Raw genomic sequence first — 18,489 nt, 5'->3', positions numbered from 1 at the left:
AATGAGTGAATGAGTGAATGAGTGAATGAGTGAATGAGTGAATGAGTATAGGTTCACACGTGCATTTTCAATGATCCTATAAAGTACTACATTTCTTTCCAGCCAGTCTTCACACAGGTTAACTTGGGAATCATAGTTCCTTCCATTCTAGGCTGAGCTGAACATAACCTATACAAAACTTTGTTCTACGTTTTCCAAATCTCTTGTAAACATGTTATCATACTTTCACAATTTAAAAAACAAAAAAAAGGAATTAATAATGAGAAGATTTCTTTTCAGAAAGTTGATAGTTCCAGAGAGTTTAACAATGAGGATCACTGTTTCAATGACATTTAACTTTTCCAAAATATCTTGAGGAAGTGAAAAGGGTACCCAGCTCATTTTATAAATTTAGAATAATCTGATGTAAGTATAATCTGATACGAGTAATGGGAAAGAACAGTACAGGAAAGAAAACTTCATGCAATCTAATTCAAGAACATAGAGGTCAATATAAGAGCAAAAATGAAATAGAATGCAGTTTTAGAAACTGAACTTAGTAGTGCGATAATATTTGTAAAGCATAAGGATTTATTCCAAGAGTACAACGATACACCAGAAAACTATTTAGAGGAACTTGTCAGGTTAACAGAAAAAACATAAAATCTATAATGACACATCAATAGATTCAAAACAAATGAAACAAAATTCTGTAACTATTAATGATGTCAAATAAAACTCTTAGGAACCACTCACTGACGGGTACAAGCTTAACATCATAAAATGCAGCTATGAAAAACATCCAGCAAGATGGCTTCTTTACTGATGAGTCTTTGGAAGGAATTCCATTACATTACGAGCAATACAGAATGGCTGGCATCACCCTTGGTCAATTTTCTGCTGCAGGATTTGAAATTTTTGCTTTTACTCCACACAAACACACACACAAAAACAGAGCTGGAGCAGGTTTGCCAGCTTGGGGATTCAAAAAGGGGATAGAATGTTTTTCTTTTTTTAAGACTCTCTGAGAAATTTTAGGAACACTTTTTTGTTCTGGGATTCATGGCACCTTGAAGGGGTGAGGATATTTCCTCCTTCAAGAGACTGACACACCATCCCAAACACCTTCAACCACAAGTACAGTGCCTCCTGGAGCTGGAAGGGAGGGGGGGCTTTGGGGTGAGCTTCCCCAGTGGCTCTGGACTGGTGGCCCCACCACCATCTTGCCCTGCCTCCCTTGTGACTTGGCTTCACCCTCAGTTGGGAGGATGTAGAGCAGACCTTTCCCACCTCCCCTGCAGCCCAAACTCCCCTGTCCCTTCACTTGGGGACATGCTCATTCCTGCACCATCGCCAGGATGGGGAGCTTCCTGGGGACACTCACACCACCTCCTTCATCACTGAGGCCAGTTCTTGGAGCTGGGTCTGGGGTCAGCTTCTCCCAAGGCCTGTGGCACATGCAAGGGGACCAGACACCAAATAAACCTGTGGTTGCAAGAAGGTGGCTTACAAAACGCCCAGCAGACCCTTCAGCTCCTCCCTGAGAATAAAATCATGGTCACTGAGAAGGAGACAATGCCTATCCATGGGATGGTCTAGAAAGAGTACTGGGAAGCTCTGATGGAGCAGGAGGTACTTAGGGGGTCTTTGAGCCAGGTGCAGACAGCCGGTGCCTCTCATGGAGAGGAGAGGAGAGGTGTGCAGTGGAACAGTCCACAGGGAAGGGGCTGGAAGCAAGGCGACCAGGCTTCTTTAGAAACCTCAGAAACCAGGTATGAGCTTTGGGACAACCACCTGAGGGACGGAAGTCCTCAAGAGCTGCTGTTACCCCATAAATTTTCTCCAGAGGGTGTTGTGAATTTAGGAACCTAAGACTTTGATTCCTGAGTGCCCCTAGAGAAGAGACTCCCCGCCCCACCCCTCAGGCAGCCACAGCCCTGCATGGACACTGCAGAGGAGGACAGCGGGCCTGATGTGGGATGACGTAGGATGAAGACAGGCTGCTTGGGCTGGGATGTAAGATGAGGAACTGCCTTCCTTCCATGGTTCCTGCATTCCCTCCATCCAGGCACTTCCATCCACGGGCAGCTCCTTGACATCTCCACAGACCAGGGCCAGGAAGCATTCTGTGTGTTCTGGACTATGAAAGGAATCTGGAAATGATGAAGAAAGAGAGATTCTAGATGGAAGGGGAACTGTGAGGAATTATTGCATGTTATCATAGTCACAACCAGGGAGCTTAACCACTAGCGCAGAACCAGCATTGTTTTCTGAGAGGGAGACCCTGTCTAATCAGCCTCCTCCTCAGGAGAGCTTGAGTGACCAGATGGCTCAGGCAGCTTCCCTGGGCTCTGCTTGAGGTGGAATGTTTCCCCCACTGTGAACCCATTAGGGCTTCTGTAAAGAAAGATATGACTTAGAACAGGAAGTTTCTACAACCCATAAGGAAAAATGAGTGATGCAATAGTAATAGAAACTGGCCCAAAGATACGCATGAACAGGCATTTCACCAAAGGCCTACAGTTGAGCTAAAGACATGCAGAAAAGAGACCAAACTTACTGAAATTTGGAGAAATGCACATTTTAAAAGATGTTTTATGAACGTTTCTAATTTGCAAGGAATTCTGAAAAATTTAATAAAATTCAGACTTGCTTACCTTCAGGAATATGGACATCGTGTTCTCCTGGTTGGTGTGTAATTGTAATGGTCCTTGAAAGGCAATTGGCCTGCTGTTCCTTTAAGTGGACGAATGACTTCCATTGTATAGACAGACCATGTTTAATTGATGCATTCGACGATGGATGGATGGACATTCGGGTTTTTACCACTCTTTGATAGAATAAGGCAACTATGAATATTCATACACAGTATTCTGTGTGGGCATGTTTTCATTTCTTTGGATAAACACCTGGTAGAAAGTTGGCTTATATATCCTCCACATGTTGAGATTCTGATGCATGTTTTCAACAAGGAGCTCTTCTGGTTTCTCATAACTGTAATACCCACACTAGTCTGAACCATGTGGGTCTTGGTATAAGCATTGAATAAATGCCAACATGTGCACACCTTTCTCCCTTGTGGACACACCACACACAGGCTATGTACTCTGGCTCCCCCACCAATCGTGACCCGCACCTGGAGCAGACAGGGGCTGTTTACCTGCCTTTGCCCTGAGTGACACAGGAGGGCCCTTAAGACCAGGCAGCCGGGACGTCAGACTGGTCCTGCGTCTGCCACTGGCGCCCTGGGATGTGGGCGAGTCCCTTGGTCTCTCTGGGTCTCAGTTCCTCTCCATCCAAGTCATACTGAGGTTTACGAAGTAACTAGAGGTGGACACGCTGCAGCTGAGCCCCAGGGAAGAGGGCCCTGCAAACAGGGCATCCTGGTGGTCTGTGGCTGATTTGCCAGCCTTCATCGAGGACCACAAAAACAGGAGAGGGAGAGACCAGGCCATCACTCCCCAGTCTGGGTGGGAAAGGACACAGAAAGTCTCTGACGAAGACAAGGGGGAAGCAGCAGGCTCCTCCCTTCTGGAGAACCTGGGCCCCCCCGCAGCCCTGCGGGGTGGGGCTCCAGGGGAGGAGGAGGTCAGGCATCAGCTGCTGTGTGTATATAGCCCCAGGCCTCCGGGGCCAGGCTCAGTGCTGAGGCTGGTGCCAGGCTGCGAAGATGAAGCTGTCCAGCATCATCCCTTGGGCCTTGCTGCTCAGCACAGGTAAAGCCTGGCCCCCAGCCCCTTGACCCCAGGCCTCTCTGCTTCCTGTTCAACCTAGAGAGTCTGTGCAGTCGGCTTGTTGCCCAAGAAGAGGGTCTGCAAGCTGCCCTCCTCCAAGGAGATGCCACCCTCAGCCTGGCCTGGAGGAGGAGGGTCCAGCAGCATGGCCATGACCCAGGGCTGAGTATACAATGATTTTTAAACATTTTCTGGGCTGTCCGTCCTTGTTCTGGCATGCATTCCCTGGGCCCCCTCTGCTTTAGCCAGTGTCCCCTGGGATGCCCTGCGGGACAGCCAGCCTTCAGCCCAGACCTGGAGGAGGTGAACCAGACGTGGTCAGCTTTGCAGGGGTCTTGGAAGTGTGATGGTGTGAGTGTTGTAGGTGGGACCCTAGCTGGGCCTGATTGGAGGGTGGCATCCGGGGGAAGCGGGGGCCCCTGCAGAAGCCCCAGGACAGGTGGATGCTCTGCCTCTGGCCCCGGGATGGGGACATGGCAGCAACACGAGCTCTGAGATGACCCGCAGGAGCAGCAGCTCCCAGCAGGGCTGAGGATGTCCTACGAGGGCAGGGGTGGTGTCTTAGCCCTGCAGGGGGCTGGGCGCCGGGCCTGCACTGAACACGGAGGGACCCATGAGGATTCTCGGTGCTGGAGGGAAAGACGAGACGGCCGTGCCTTCAGGGAAGCCTGTCTCTTCCTCCTTGCTCTCTCTGTGGGTCTTACTCTGTCCTGTCCCCTTCTCTGTACTTTTCTGCTCCAGCTCCTCTTTTCATCGACCCACACTCTCCTCCCCTGCTCCCCTGCAGGCAACTGTGCTCATGACCAGGAGCCGAGAGGGTGGAAGGACAGGCTTGTGCTGTCAGTGTGTGAGCCCAGATCCTTCTCAGCATTTATCCCAGTCTCCTGTGATCAGGACCTTCCTGTCTCCCTGGTCTGGGGCTGTGGGGGTGGGGAAGGGGAGCTCTGCTCCTGGGACACTTTGTGGGCAGCTTATAGGTAGAAACAGGTCCATCAGAGCCTTTCCTGCCTCTGCTGTTTCTCAAGCACCATCAGTTCAAATCAACAGATCAAGGCAGCATGTTTTGGGGGTGAACTCCTACCTGGGGCTCCTTGTTCCCCTGCTTCAAAGCTGGGACCTCAGATTCAAATCAGAGGAGGTCACTGGATGTATGGGTCCATGATGGGAAGATGTGTGATTCTGCCCTTGAGATCTGCTTTCAGAGAAACCTCGATTTGTTGTTTTCCAGAGCCGATGTGATGGATGCCCCATCCATCCATGGAAGGTGGGGAGGTTTCCTCTGTGGCCCCCAATCCTGTGCCTCTTCGGTACTCAGGACGGGCAGCTGGAGACGAACCCCGTGTCCTGGTTGACATTTATGGTCACCTAGCTCCCGGAGCGCTTGTTGATTTCGATTTACTGAGGAAAGCGGTGTCTATGGGAAAGGAAATGAATGTGGCGGGAGGTTGACAGCGGCAGGGAGCATAGTGGACAGCCTCTCTGGGCTGGGCACTGAGCTGTGTATGCGTGAACTGTCCTCTGGAACCAAGGAGGCTGTTATTATTAAATTTCCAGTTTACAGGTGCATGGACTGAGGTTTCTGAGAATAAATATCTTGTCTAAAGCCATCCAGCGCTCACCCGAGCTGCATTGGGCCCCAGTCTGTTTCCTGAGCTGTGCTGTGCCCACTTGTCAAGCCCTGAGGATAAACTACAAGCCACAACTACAAAGAAAACAGTGATTGCTGTCAGGCCCCTGACTCAGTTCCCTGACATGGTGAAACTTTCATAAATTAAGAATGCTCATTCTTCTCAGCTGAGATTTTTATTCCATGTATTTACACCAAAAGCAAATTCATCATTGGTCTCATTGAAAAATTACAAGCAATACTCAAGTTATTTTTGAGTGCCCCTCTGTTCTGATTGGCCCAGGACTGAGAGGTTTCCTAGGAAATGGCAGGTTCAACCTGCCGAGCAGAAACTCCCGGGTTAACTGGAGAAGCCACTCAGCCTCCTGAGAGCTGACTTGTCTGACTGTGGCTCCAGAGTCAGAACATTCATTTTCACTGAGTGGGCCTGAGAAACAAACGGTCACAGCTGAATGAGCAAGTCTTGAAGGCCAAGCACCAGACTTCCTTTCTGCTCTGTCCCTGCAGGACCCAGCTCTTCCAGGACAAGGGCAGCCAAGTATTGTGCGCCCAGCACGATCCCTGGAAACGCAGCCCCTCCTCACAGGGTGGGCACTGTGTGTGCCATAGCCTTGACACTTCAGTAACTTCCAGCTTTTCATTTGTTGTTCTCTTTTGATGTCTTTCCAGCCACAGTGGATTCAATGGACTGGCTCCCCCGTAAGTACAGTCTTAATGCTTTTACCATTTTATGCTCCTCACAGGGAGAAGTGCTTTAGGGCTTCAGTTCAGATGCCTCTCCTGCAAACACTGGTGTCACTTTACCTTTTGGTTAAAGGAACTTGGCATTTCCAAAGCTGACCGTCAGCCTTGGTCTTAACAATCCCTAGGGTCCCATACCCTGACCTCCTACGACTCCCACCCTGTTCCTTCTCCCCTCCCCTCCTCACCTCCACAACTCAGGAGCTTCCCCTGCCCTCCTGCCTGCACAACCTCATGAGGCAGGAATGGGACCACCTCTCCATAGCATAGGTGTCCCAGGACACCCGAGCCACCTTTAATGGAGGGGCCTGGAGCCTGGAGGGCTGAGAGGCATCACCGTGTCCAGTGTCAGATATGAGAGCCTCCAGGCAGAGGGTGTGTCGGCATCAGAGGGGTGCTGGGCAAAGAGAAAAGTTTCCCTCTGATGCGGGGGCTGATAGATGATTGAGTGATTGATGATTGATTGAGTGACTGATGATTGATCAGTCGGTGATTGATTGATTTCCTTAGGATTTTCAGGTCCAGGTAAAACTTGAACTCATTTGATCAAAACACCAATGATGAAGGTGCTGTTTTATCTTCACTTGACAAACAATGGGCTTCTCTGGCGGTTCAGCTGGTAAAGAATATGCCTATAAGGCGGGATACCTGGGTGGATCCCTAGGTTGGGGAGATCCTCTGGAGAAGGGAACAGCTACCCACTCCAGTATTCTGGCCTGGAGAATTCCATGGGCTGTGTAGTCCATGAGGGTCACAAAGAGTCAGACACATCTGAGTGACTTTCATTCTCACTTGACAAACAATACGTTTTTGTCGACAAGGTATTAAACTCTTATATTTTTCAGGGATCAAAACAAACTGCAGTAAAGGGTATGGATCTCTTTCAAATTCTGGAAAGAGTAAAACCTTGAAAACCACATAATCCTGGGTGCTCAGACTGGATGGTGGATGTCTGTTTGTGGTTGGAGAGTGGGAGTCAGGACCACCTGCGGTGGGGTAGGCGAGGGGCGGCACAGAGCCCAGTGGCCTGGTGCAGCTTCTGGGAGACTGGAATCCTTTCTTCTGTTACAGGAAATACTAACTGCGGGGGAATCCTCAAAGAGGAGTCTGGAGTGATCGCCACCTATTATGGACCGAAAACGAACTGTGTCTGGACTATCCAGATGCCACCACAGTACCAAGCTAGGGTGTCTATCCAGCATCTCCAGTAAGTGCGCAGCTGAGCGCTCTTTGCTGGTGTTGTGGTTTTATGGGAAGGTGTCCCTCTTTGCCCCTTCCCGTTTCCCCCGCACCACCCAGCACACACATCCGGACACATCCTGACCCCAGCTCAGCTCACTCTTGCTGACGACCTGCATGGCCCCCTGCCCTCTGCATAAAGCTGACCCTTCTTGCACGGCTTTCAGATCCCTCCAGGGGACCCCGATCTCTCCTCCCTTCTAACCTCTCCTCCCCTCTGCCCACTCTTTGAGCTGAACCAGCACACACTGAGCTGTGGACCCACCAGACTGTTGGGCAGCTCTGAGCCTTTGCTCATACTGTCCCCTCTGCCTGGAAGGCACCTTCCACCTCTCCCAGACTCACCACCTGCTGCTTAGGGTCCTCATTTCCTAGTTCACGAGTTCACTGGAGGAAGAAATTTTCCATCACACCTGAAACCCCTGCTCTGACTCTGTCCGCAGCTGGGCAGATCTTTCTCACATTTGTGCCCCATATATTACCTGCTTTGCGAAGATCCCCTGGAGAAGGGAATGGCATCTCATTTCAATATTCTTTCCTGGAGAATCCCACGGATAGAGGAGCCTGGGGGCCATAGGGTCTCAAAGAGTTGGACATGACTGAGCAACGATGCACGCACCATTCCTGCCCACGTCTGAGTTTGTGCCTACGAGAATGGGAGTCTTATTTTTGGCTGTCAAGAAATATTTTTCAACTAGTGGGTGCATGGGTGAATGAAAGACTGAATGAACAATTAAAAGACAGAATGAATAATACTGCAACAGAAAGCACTGTCAACGCAGCAATAAGTTGCAGCATTTCTATAGTAGGTTACTCTTCACAGATATTAACACAGGAGCCACATTTCCACCAATTGCAGACCAAGTGATATATAGTCCACAGTGGTAGCTGAGACAGGTGATGTTATCTTGTGACTGACACGGCCCTGTCCCTCCAGACCTTCCACAGGGTCAGGTCTCCACTAGGCGGAGGAGCTGCTCCGGGTGAGGAGGACAACCTGGAAATACCTGCCTCACAGCAGGGTTCAGACCATCTACCAAAACCACACGCCAGGGCTGAAGGAGGCAGGCATTTCCTACATCACCATTTCTGTTAGGATCAGAGGGATAGATTATTCTTAAAATTTTCATTATTGTCCCTTTGACCCTCTCCAAGACCAGTTTTGGATATGGGACTAGGAAGGAATCAGTCCATCCAAGAGTGAGCTAGTATAGAGGGAGCTGAGTGTGTGTCCTTGTGAGATGTCCCTTCCGTGTCTCATTTTAGCCCAGAGAGGCTCCAAGCTCCCTCCTGGGTGGGACACACGCTGGTGGCTGAGAGAGGAAGGCAGGGCGGGGTCAGGTCTGATGGGCAGGAGGAGGAGATGGAGACCTCAGCAGGAGTGTGACAACCCGTGTGTGCACTTTGCCCGCAGCAGGGAGAGCTGGACGCCCCTCTCGCCTCTGCAGATCCTGGAGGCTAATCAGGGGTCCTGGGCTCCTTGTGCTAGGGGTGCAGAGGGTGAAGCAGGAGTGGAGTCACACACGCATGTCTGGCCCTCACCTGACTCCATTCTTGTTGCCCAAGCAAACAGTCCTCAGGGTTGACTATACTGTGCCCTCCAGTGGCTCCTGATCCCAGAGTCCTGGGTGGGCTTCCCTGAGCCCCATCAGTGGGGGTGCTCAGGAGGCAAGGAGTCACCTGCAGTCCTGGTGTGGGGAGGGTCCTGGGTGACCACCACCCCCTCCTCCAGAAGGGTGAGTCTCCTTCCCTGTGGGCACCATGCCTGGGAAGTCTGGTGCACAAAGCTCTGTGATTGCATTGGGTCTGGACAGGGGAGGCTGCCTGCCGGAGGGACCGCGATTCCAAAGGCTGATGCCTGCCCTTCCCTCTGCTCCAACAGCCTCAACTGTGCTAAAGAGTCCCTGGAGATTATAGATGGGCTGCCAGGATCTTCTGTCTTAGGGAAGGTTTGTGAAGGTTCATTCCTGGAATATAGATCTTCTGGCAATACCATGACAGTCAAGTACATCAGAAAGCCTGAGCACCCAACTTCTTCCTATGAAGTCTTATACTTTCAGGATCCACAAGGTAGGTAAAAGGAGGCAGGCACCTGCTGATAAGTTGCCAGGGTCCAGCCCCCGCAGGATCCAGGGAAACCCGAAGGAGAAACGGCGTCAGCGATTGATTGAGAGAGAGAGATAGATAAGAATGTTGTAGATAAGAAACTAGAGGAGAGAAGAAAAGAGGCTGGAGTTCCTTGGTTTATACAGAAAATCAATAAAGTCTCAAGACAAGAGACTTGCACCGTCTACGTGAGGCCACAGGTGCCCTCCCGGTCTCCCGGGGGAGTGAAGGCGCAGGGCGCCTTCCCGTTCAGGTCTTAGAAACCCAGGCAAATAAGTAGACACGGCGGATCTCTGTACTCCAGATGGGAACTAGCCAGAAAAAGAGAGTAAGAGGAGGAAAATGATTGACATGAGGAGATCAAGCTGCTTTGATGAGCGAGATCCATAGCTTTATTTTTAAACGGTACTTATATACCTTTTTTGTACATAGAGGAAATGAAAGATGCAAGGTCATACAGAGTCAGCCCAACATTCCAGCAGTATTGCCTTTATCGAAACCATGATTTTTCTGCATACCTTTTCCACAAAAGATGTTGTGTACAGTATCTTCTGGCCTTGGAGGCCTGTGAACATTTTATGACCCTCTTTTGATAAAGGCTGCTCAACCAGAAAATTTGTTTTCCCTCAAAGTGTTTTTTCTTTATATTTCTAATCTATGTCAGCCTCAGAAAATACCAAACAGAGTTATGTTTTTCACAGAGTAAAGGTGCAATGAGTTACAAGAAAGAACCAATTAGCTCAAAAGTTTGATAGGGTTAAATTCAAGGCTACACATGTTTTTCTAGCATTCTCACTATGTTAACTAATGCATTCCCAGGTGCACAGTGGATAAGAGATATGGGAACTTTGCAACAAGCATTGGCCTAATAATGAAATCCTACATTAACACTAGCACTACTCTAATAACTTTTAACTCTTTCAAAGGCTCTATGTTTAGGCTTTTCATGCTTCTCACAGTTGGGAGGCTGTAAATAATTGTATGCATAGCTGCAAGAGTCTGGATAACCTGCCAAGCAAGCTAGAATGCTAATAGAGGGGGTTTGATTTGAAATATTCCTCTCATGTCCAGGAGACTTATTAGCTATAGCCCTAAGTTGATTTTCTCCAGAGAAAAGTGGTCAGGGTTAGCCCCCTGTTAATGTCAGAGGAGTTGGGGAAAGTTGTGAAACAGTAAAACAGACAGATTCTGGTTTTGGGGTAGATGCTCGAGAAAGCCTAGGGAGCCCCTTGAGTTCTGAAGCCTTAACAGTTCTCTTCCACATGACCTTGTCATGGGGGGGATCTCCCATGGCGGCTCCCGGCAATAAGTCCTCCTTCTCTGTGCATGGTACAGGGAAGTTGGGCGTCTGGTGTTTATATGACTGTTGAAATAATCCCAACTTTCAGCAGATGAGCCAGAGGCAGTGTGACCTAGTGAGCTTCTCCAGAAACATCCACCAGTTCTATGACAGCCTTTCTGCATCCCCAGATCTTGCAGTTGTGAAGATCTGACTTGAAAATTCTTTTACTAGTTTTACTTTACATCTAGACAAGATGATCATTTCCTCTCAAATATAAAATTTCCTTTCCTGATCATATTAAAATCCCTTAGGCATATATCAGTTCAGTTCAGTCACTCAGTAGTGTCCAACTCTTTGCGACCCCATGGACTGCAACACTCCAGGCCTCCCTGTCCATCACCAATGCCTGGAATTTACTCAAACTCACGTCCATTGAGTCGGTGATGCCATCCAGCCATCCCATCCTCTGTCATCCCCTTCTCCTCCCACCTTCGATCTGTCCCAGCATCAGTCAGTTCTTCGCATCAGGTGGCCTAAGTAGTGGAGTTTCAGCTTCAGTATCAGTCCTTCCAATGAACATTCAGAACTGATTTTCTTTAGGATGGACTGGTTGGATCTCCTTGCAGTCCAAGGGACTCTCAAGTCTTCTCCATCACCACAGTTCAAAAGCAGCAATTTTTTGGCACTCAGCTTTCTTTATAGTCCAACTCTCACATCCATACATGACTACTGGAAAAACCATAGCCTTGACTAGACAGACCTTTATTGGCAAAGTAATGTCTCTGCTTTTTAATATGCTGTCTAGGTTGGTCATAACTTTTCTTCTAAGGAGTTAGCATCTTTTAATTTCATGGCTGCACTCACCATCTGCAGTGATTTTGGAGCCCCAAATAAAGTCTGTTTCAGTGTTTCCACCATTTTCCCATTTATTTGCCATGAAGTGATGGGACCAGATGTATATGTAACCTAAAACAAACCAAGCACAGTCCCTCAAGAGTGTATTTTTTCCTCGTTAATAATTGACTGCAGTTTCACCCACATGTCAGTTGGAAGAAAATGCTCCTTAAACTCTACTTAACCTGTCCTTCATCCCACAGCTTAGTGATCTCTGCTCAGGCCTGAGTGGACAAGCGTTGCAAAAGAGAACAACATTCCTTGAAGACCCTCTGGAATCAGCTGCCCACAAGGAGAGCCATCTTCTGTCTAATCACACCTGCTGCTCTCAGCCTGTCACCTCCATCCTTTCCAGCCCCCGGTCACCTAACTGCAGAAAGATTCCTTACTACTGGGCTTCAGATTGTTGCCAGTCTTGTGGTTAGTTCCTTCTATTTATCATTATAATCATTTTGAATAAAGTCTCTTTACCTGAGTCTGGATTTTTTTTTTTAGTTCGTGAGTCCTGGTGTCACAGGGTTGGAACCCCAGGCATCACTGAGAGTAGTTGACACCCCTCCTGAAGGTTTTTATGCCCAGAGGGTGCTCATTGGTCTGAGGTCTATCTCAGGACAAGAGTGCTGTCTAGTTATGATTTTCCTCGCCTGCACAAGGAAACCCTCTACAGACATAGCAATGAGATGCTGGCCCGGCTCTCTGCCAAGTTTCAAGCAAAGAGCTTGAGGATAAAGAATCTTTGGTGAGGATATGTTGAATGTCTTCTGATTCCCACCATCCAACTATCAATTATATTTGCATCATGGTCCCTTTTAAAGGTCTGCAGAGAGTAAAACATAAAGTTCACATTGTTTGTGGGCTCATCAAGTCAGGTGATGTTGCATTTTATCAGACCAGGAGTTAGGAGGGTCAGAAACACAGTGGCCTCTGGATGGCACAGCCCCTTATAAGCCTGGAACTGCTTCCGTGTCCTTTTCTTCTGTCCAGAGAGGAGGGGGAGTGTGGGGGTCTTTTCATGAACTTGTGGCGAGAACCATCAACTCCTTCAGGCACAATAATCCATATGTGTGGACCATCCTGTTGAGGTCTACCCAGAAAGTCATGCTGGAATCTCTCTTCCTCAAGTGAGTTCTCTGAAGGTGATTTTTTCTTTGTTGATATTGTAGATTTTAGGATCTTTTCCAGTTTACACCCTACCATCCAGCATAGGCATCTAACCACAATCCGGTTCCATTTTTCACTTCCTGTTGAAAACCAGTCCATAGAGTTTACCCGCCTTAGCAGAGTTTTATCAAACCCCTCTTCACCTGACTTTCCCTCCCTTCTAATGTCTTCTCCCCTCTAGCCCCTCTCCGGGCTGAGCCATCACACACTGAGCTTTGGACACAGCACACCTTTGAACAACTCTGAGCCTTTGCTCACACTGTCCCCTCAGCCAGGAGTCCATCCTTCCAACCTTCCAGACACATCTGCCTGCTGCTCGGGGTCCCCCATGAAGCACATCCTAGTTCAGCTGAAGGGCTGACCCTACCATTGCATCCTTGTGCCTCGCTCACTTGCCTCATATAGATCTCTGTGAGAGTTAAGTATACAGCTGCTGTTAGTCACTCAGTCACATTCGACTCTTGGCGATCCCACGAATGGAGACTGGGTCGCCTGCACTGCAGGCAGATTCTTTACCATCTGAGCCACCAGGGAAGTCAAGTATACAGTACCAGTTGCTTATTTATTCAGTGGGTACCACTGTGGCACTCGAACTTTAGGGTCCTACTAGTAATTCTTAAATGAATGAATGAGTGATAAGGTCAGAGTTGTGTTTTCAATGTTCCAATGAGGCTCTGCATTTCTCTCCAGGCAGTCTTCAGTGTTAACATGGGAGTCACGTTTCCCTCAACTGTAGGCTAAGCCAAACACAGACCAGAAAAGATGCTGAGACAGAAGATGTCATCTATGTGAGGAAGGGTCTCTGTCCTTCCAGACTTGACGTGAGCTTTCCTTCTCCTGGGCAGCGCTGTTTAACCTCAGTTGGTGTATTATGTTGCTTTTCCCTAGCATCCACTTAGAGAAAAGAATTCCTGGGTAAACAGCTCATCATGAAGCCCCTTGATGATTCAAGGGTGTGGGGATGGCAGGCAGGTGCCAAATGGAATGCTGGTGACCGGCTAGGGCATGGCTGTCTGGAGCAGTGCCCCACGGAGACGCTCCAGGCACTCGTGCACAGCCCAGAGTCCTAACACCTCCGGGGTGACCATGGGTTGTCATAGACCCGAGGGAGACTGACTGATAGTCCTGGGCAATGTTGCTGTAATGACCTCCGGCTGTCACAGGAGGCGCTGTGGCTTTCAAACATGTGGACAGAAAGCCTTTGGCCACACTGATGTGGGCAATGGCCTGGCATCTGGGTGTTCCCAAAATGACATGGGTCAGAAAGATCATGGTGACATTGACAGAGACTCCTCAGAGGAATCACGAAAAACATCAGCCCAGAGTCTATTTCTCAAAGTTGCTTCAGCTTTGATTCCAGTTGGACACATCTGTGCTTTAGATCTAACCTTCCTTGTCTCTCACACAGATGCCCAGCCCCAGACCACACACTGGCCAGGTGAGAACCCAGCGCCCCATCTCAGAAGGTCCCTTCCCTCCCTGCCCTTCCCCCCATAATATAAACCAGTCCATGTGGCCCTTCTGGACATGTGGCGTATTCTACCACTGGTGATATCCGTGCTCAGTAGGGGCTTCTTTTGAAGGACTCACAAGGCCTTGCAGAGTTTACACTTGCTTTCTGTGTGTGTGTGTGTGTGTGTGTGCGTATGCTCAGTTGCTTCAGAAGTGTCTGACTTAGTGTGATCCGTGGACTGTCTCTGCACTGGCAGGTGGATTCTTTCCCACTGTACCACCTGGGAAGGAAAAAAGAACATGGGAGTGAAAGCTGCTCAGTCGTGCCTGACTCGTTTGCAACCCCTTGGACTAGACAGTCATGGGATTCTCCAGGCCAGAATCCTGGAGTGGGTAGCCTTTCCTTTCTCCAGGGGATCTTCCCAACCTAGGGATCGAACCCAGGTCTCCCTCATGGCAGGCAGATTCTTAAGCAGCTGAGCCACCAGGGAACCTCGAAAAAATATTAATATATATAACTGAATCACTCTGCTGTACACCTGAAATATTGTTAATCAACCCCATTCCAATATAAAATAAAAACTTTTAAAAATGAAAAGTTTTTTAAAGTAAAAAAAAAAAATAAAAAGAGAGAAGCCACCTGGGGCAGAGCTGCAGGAATAAGAAGGACCAGGAGGCTGGGTTACCATGGAGATAAATAAAATTTTAATAATGATGGGAAGCAACTTTGCACATGTACTCTTTCCAGGCCTTCTCTCCTTCCAGACAGGTGGCCTGCGATGCATAACTGGGGTAGATCTCCCGAGACAGGAAATCCTGATTCATTAGCATGAGGTCTCCAGGAAATTCTGACACGTGCAAAAGACTTCTGTTTGTTAAGCCAGTGATGGACCTTTCCACTTTCTTTGCGGGGAGGAATGGTTTTAGATCATTTGGATGGTATGTTATGCTTTTTTTGGGTTCTTCTGACTTGAAAATGACGTTCATTTTTATTTCCTGTCTTTTGGAGGTTTTGCTCTCCGCCTCGCCTCTCCCCTTTTGATGGGCATCATTGCTGTCATCGGTGTTGCCGTCATCCTGGCCTTCCCCAGCCCTGGCCCTTGCCATGGGGCCCAGGCCCCCTGCAGGCAGAAGCGAGGAGCCCCTAAACCTTTCCACATACGGTAGGAGCTGCTTGCTCCGCAGGGCTCTCGCCAGCTGCATACGCTCTATGTGCTTGCTGACATTTAGCCGCTCCCGCCGGGGCATCCTGAACTCCTCCGGGGACACGATCACCTTGGCCGTCCACATTTTCCCCAGGGGCCCACAGGTGGCGCAAGGAGGGGTGTGTTGCCTTCTATAGTCCACCGCCCGTTTGTAGTCTGAAGACAACGTCTGTAGTTCCTTGAGCATTTTCCGTTCTTCCTCTTGCTTGTAAGTCAGAAACCTCCGGGCTGCCACGGTGTGAACGCCACCTAGACGCTGACAAATGGGAAAAGGTGTGTGAGTCAATCGGTTGTGTCCGACTCTTTGCAACCCCATGGACTAGAGCCTGCCAGGCTCTGCTCCAGGCAAGAATATTGGAGTAGGTTGCCATCCCCTTCTCCAGGGCCAGTGGGCAGGGGGCTGGGGGGTGGTGGTTAAAATCTCAAGGGGATTGATGTGTTCATTTGTTTGTTGGTTAGTTTTTTATAATCCATGTGTGGGTGAATTTCTACAGTATTTGTATTTCTCAATCTGATTTATTTCACTTAGTATAGGTTTCCCTGGTGGCTCAGAGGATAAAGCATCTGCCTGCAATGCGGGAGACCCAGGTTTGACCCCTGGGTCAGGAAGATCCCCTGAGAAGAAAATGGCAACCCACCCCAGTATTCTTGCCTGGAGAATCCCATGGACGGAGGAGCCCACCGGGTTGCAAAGAGTCACACATGATGGAGCGACTTCACTTCACTTAGTATAATACCATCAAGGGTTAGTAAAGGGGAGAAAACAAGAGTAGTGGTTACCAGAGAAGGAAGAGTTGGGAAGGGAAGGGAGAAAAGGGTAAAGGAGATGAGTTGCAAGGTTGTGGAGAAAACTAAATTTTGGTGGGGAGCACATGTAGGACTTAGAGAGATGTGAAACCCAGTGTTGTACACACGACGCTGATGTAATTGCTGAGGACTGCTGCAGGCCACAGGTACGAGGCCTTGTACCAAGGCCACAGAAGCAGAGCCCAGAACCAAAGCCAACCGGGCCCCTTTGTAACCTTACCAAAAGTCCCCTTGATCATCACTCACAAGCTTCCTGATTCCCAGTTAGGCAAAGATGCCCCCTCCAGTAAACACCCTGTCGTGCCTCAATCACCTAACACCAACCTCCCAGCAGGAACTGTCTTTGTCTTGAGGCTATACAAATCAGCTATTAACTCACGAAAGCGGTCAGCTCTCTCTGGCTTGTCAGGAGTTGTCAGCCTGTTGCACTCGAAGTGCCCACTTTATCTCTGCTCTTTTTTTTTAAATAAATGCACTCCTTTCTGCCGTTTGTGCCTGGAAATTCTTTTCCCACCTGCTCTCAGACTGCCTCAACAATAATGTTCTAAATCAATCTTACCTCAACAACAAAAAAATAAAAATATAGCATTTATGATTGAAAATTTTTTTTAAAGTTATCAATTTGACAGGAGCAAAGGACACCCACAGAAAGAATTATCTAGTGGCTCCCTTGCCCTCTCTCCGTGAGGGTGCCCGAGACCTGTATAGTGAGAGTGAGGGTAGATCTTTGGGAACAGATGAGCCTAGGTTCAAATCTGACTCTCCGTCTCACCTACTATGAATCTGAGAGAATTGTATTGCTCTTACAGGCCGCTGTGAGGTCTCCATAAGATAACATATATGAAAGTAACTAGTGCAAGATAAGGGCTCAAGAAAAGGCCGCTTCTGTGATTTGTTATCACTTGTAGTTACAGTCCTGCTTGGGACTTTGTAATAAGAGAGTATTTTGCTTTTGCTAGGCAAATATGGAAGCCACTAGTTAACTCAGCCAACCCTCCTCCACTGCTTGGGAGACTCACACCTGTGTTGCTGGTGGTTTTTGAAACTCTGACTCTCCTAGCCTAACTGCCTGGATTCCGTGGGGCCTCCCTGTGTATAAATTTCACAGCACTTACTAGGATCTCTTTCTCCAAGGGGGAGTATTTCCCGAGGGCAATGCGTGGGTCCGACTTGTAGAATTTGGTCCATATCCTGGAAGGCAGAGAGGTGTATTAGAACTTGGAAATGGTCTTCCTAATTTTGCCTTTTGGAGTGGGAAATGTCACAAAGGGTGATGCTACGTTGATCAGGATAAGGCCTCTGTAATCACGGTTTCTACAGCCACAGAGTGGGCTCTTCCATTTGGCTTCAAATCTGACATGGGTGGGAGGGAATGGACCAGAAGCACAGGTTACACTCACCCCAGTGGTGAAGCAGGGCATAGATCCCCTTGGGAGGACAGAGACTCTTTATTGAGGAAGGGATCGCTTATATCGAATACTCGCATCGGTGTTCCATTCTTATTTAACTTCCCCTCTGTAGTCATCCTTTCTTGGACCCTTGAATCTCTAGCCCTCTGTTTTCCAATCTTCGGACAGCCATTCTCCCATTCTCTGATCATACTCTGGCTCCAGGCTAGGATGGGAGGTGTCAGTGCCTGGAGTTTCTTTCTAAGACAGCTTTAATGTGAACCCAAATGACAGTCACAAACATCTTGCATCATAACTGGCTTACGTGGCAGCTATTGTGAGGTCTGAGTTTAGGCATCAAATGATCCCTTGGGGTGAAATGGACACACACCACCTTGGTCTTGGTATGTTGGAGTCCAGAGGAATAGAGTGGGCAGAGAAGTGTACCGGTGAGATGATCTGACCACATCAATGCCACTTATAAGCCCATAAAGACTGCTCAGTTCTTCCTGGATGGACACTCATCACCTGAAGTCTCTCCCTGGTATTGGCTTGCCTCTCCAATCTTGGTTCCAATCAGTTCCTCATGCTCCATCCATGAACTCTATTCACGGTTCTTGGGATCAGCTTCTAGACATGCTCCCCTCATGTCTCAGATATCCCTCTCTGCCTTAACAACTTGCTTATCTTTTAGGGCCCAGCTTACCTGGAAATATCTCTGCGAAATACTGTTAGTGCAAAAATCAAGGCACAAAAGTATGTGAATTGTAGACAACCTTTTTGTAATGGAAAGGAAAAAATAAGCATGTATACTTGCATTTGCATAAAGAAACACTAGAATAATACAAGCAAAAAATGTCATAAATGGTTATCA

General features: G+C 48.5%; 2 protein-coding genes across 2 annotated transcripts; one reads left to right on the top strand and one right to left on the bottom strand.

Moving 5' to 3' along the window:
• The first annotated feature begins 3,649 nt into the window (after nucleotides 1-3,649).
• On the top strand, nucleotides 3,650-10,919 carry LOC120860597 (spermadhesin-1). The gene is made up of 5 exons (XM_040236393.1): nucleotides 3,650-3,695; nucleotides 6,010-6,039; nucleotides 7,153-7,288; nucleotides 9,203-9,390; nucleotides 10,897-10,919. Exons 1-5 carry the CDS (start codon nucleotides 3,650-3,652, stop codon nucleotides 10,917-10,919), a joined length of 423 nt encoding a protein of 140 aa, XP_040092327.1.
• A 4,001-nt stretch (nucleotides 10,920-14,920) lies between these two features.
• LOC120860600 (uncharacterized protein C10orf120 homolog) lies at nucleotides 14,921-17,827 on the bottom strand. Its single transcript, XM_040236396.1, has 3 exons — nucleotides 17,628-17,827; nucleotides 17,343-17,418; nucleotides 14,921-15,676 (listed from the first exon to the last, which is right to left on the bottom strand). Exons 1-3 carry the CDS (start codon nucleotides 17,825-17,827, stop codon nucleotides 14,921-14,923), a joined length of 1,032 nt encoding a protein of 343 aa, XP_040092330.1.
• Between the last annotated feature and the right edge of the window lie 662 nt (nucleotides 17,828-18,489).

Source organism: Oryx dammah, unplaced genomic scaffold (genome assembly GCF_014754425.2).
Source record: "Oryx dammah isolate SB20612 unplaced genomic scaffold, SCBI_Odam_1.1 HiC_scaffold_11123, whole genome shotgun sequence".
In the NCBI taxonomy this organism is placed as follows: Eukaryota; Metazoa; Chordata; class Mammalia; order Artiodactyla; family Bovidae; genus Oryx; species Oryx dammah.
This window is presented reverse-complemented; position numbering and strand designations above follow the sequence as displayed.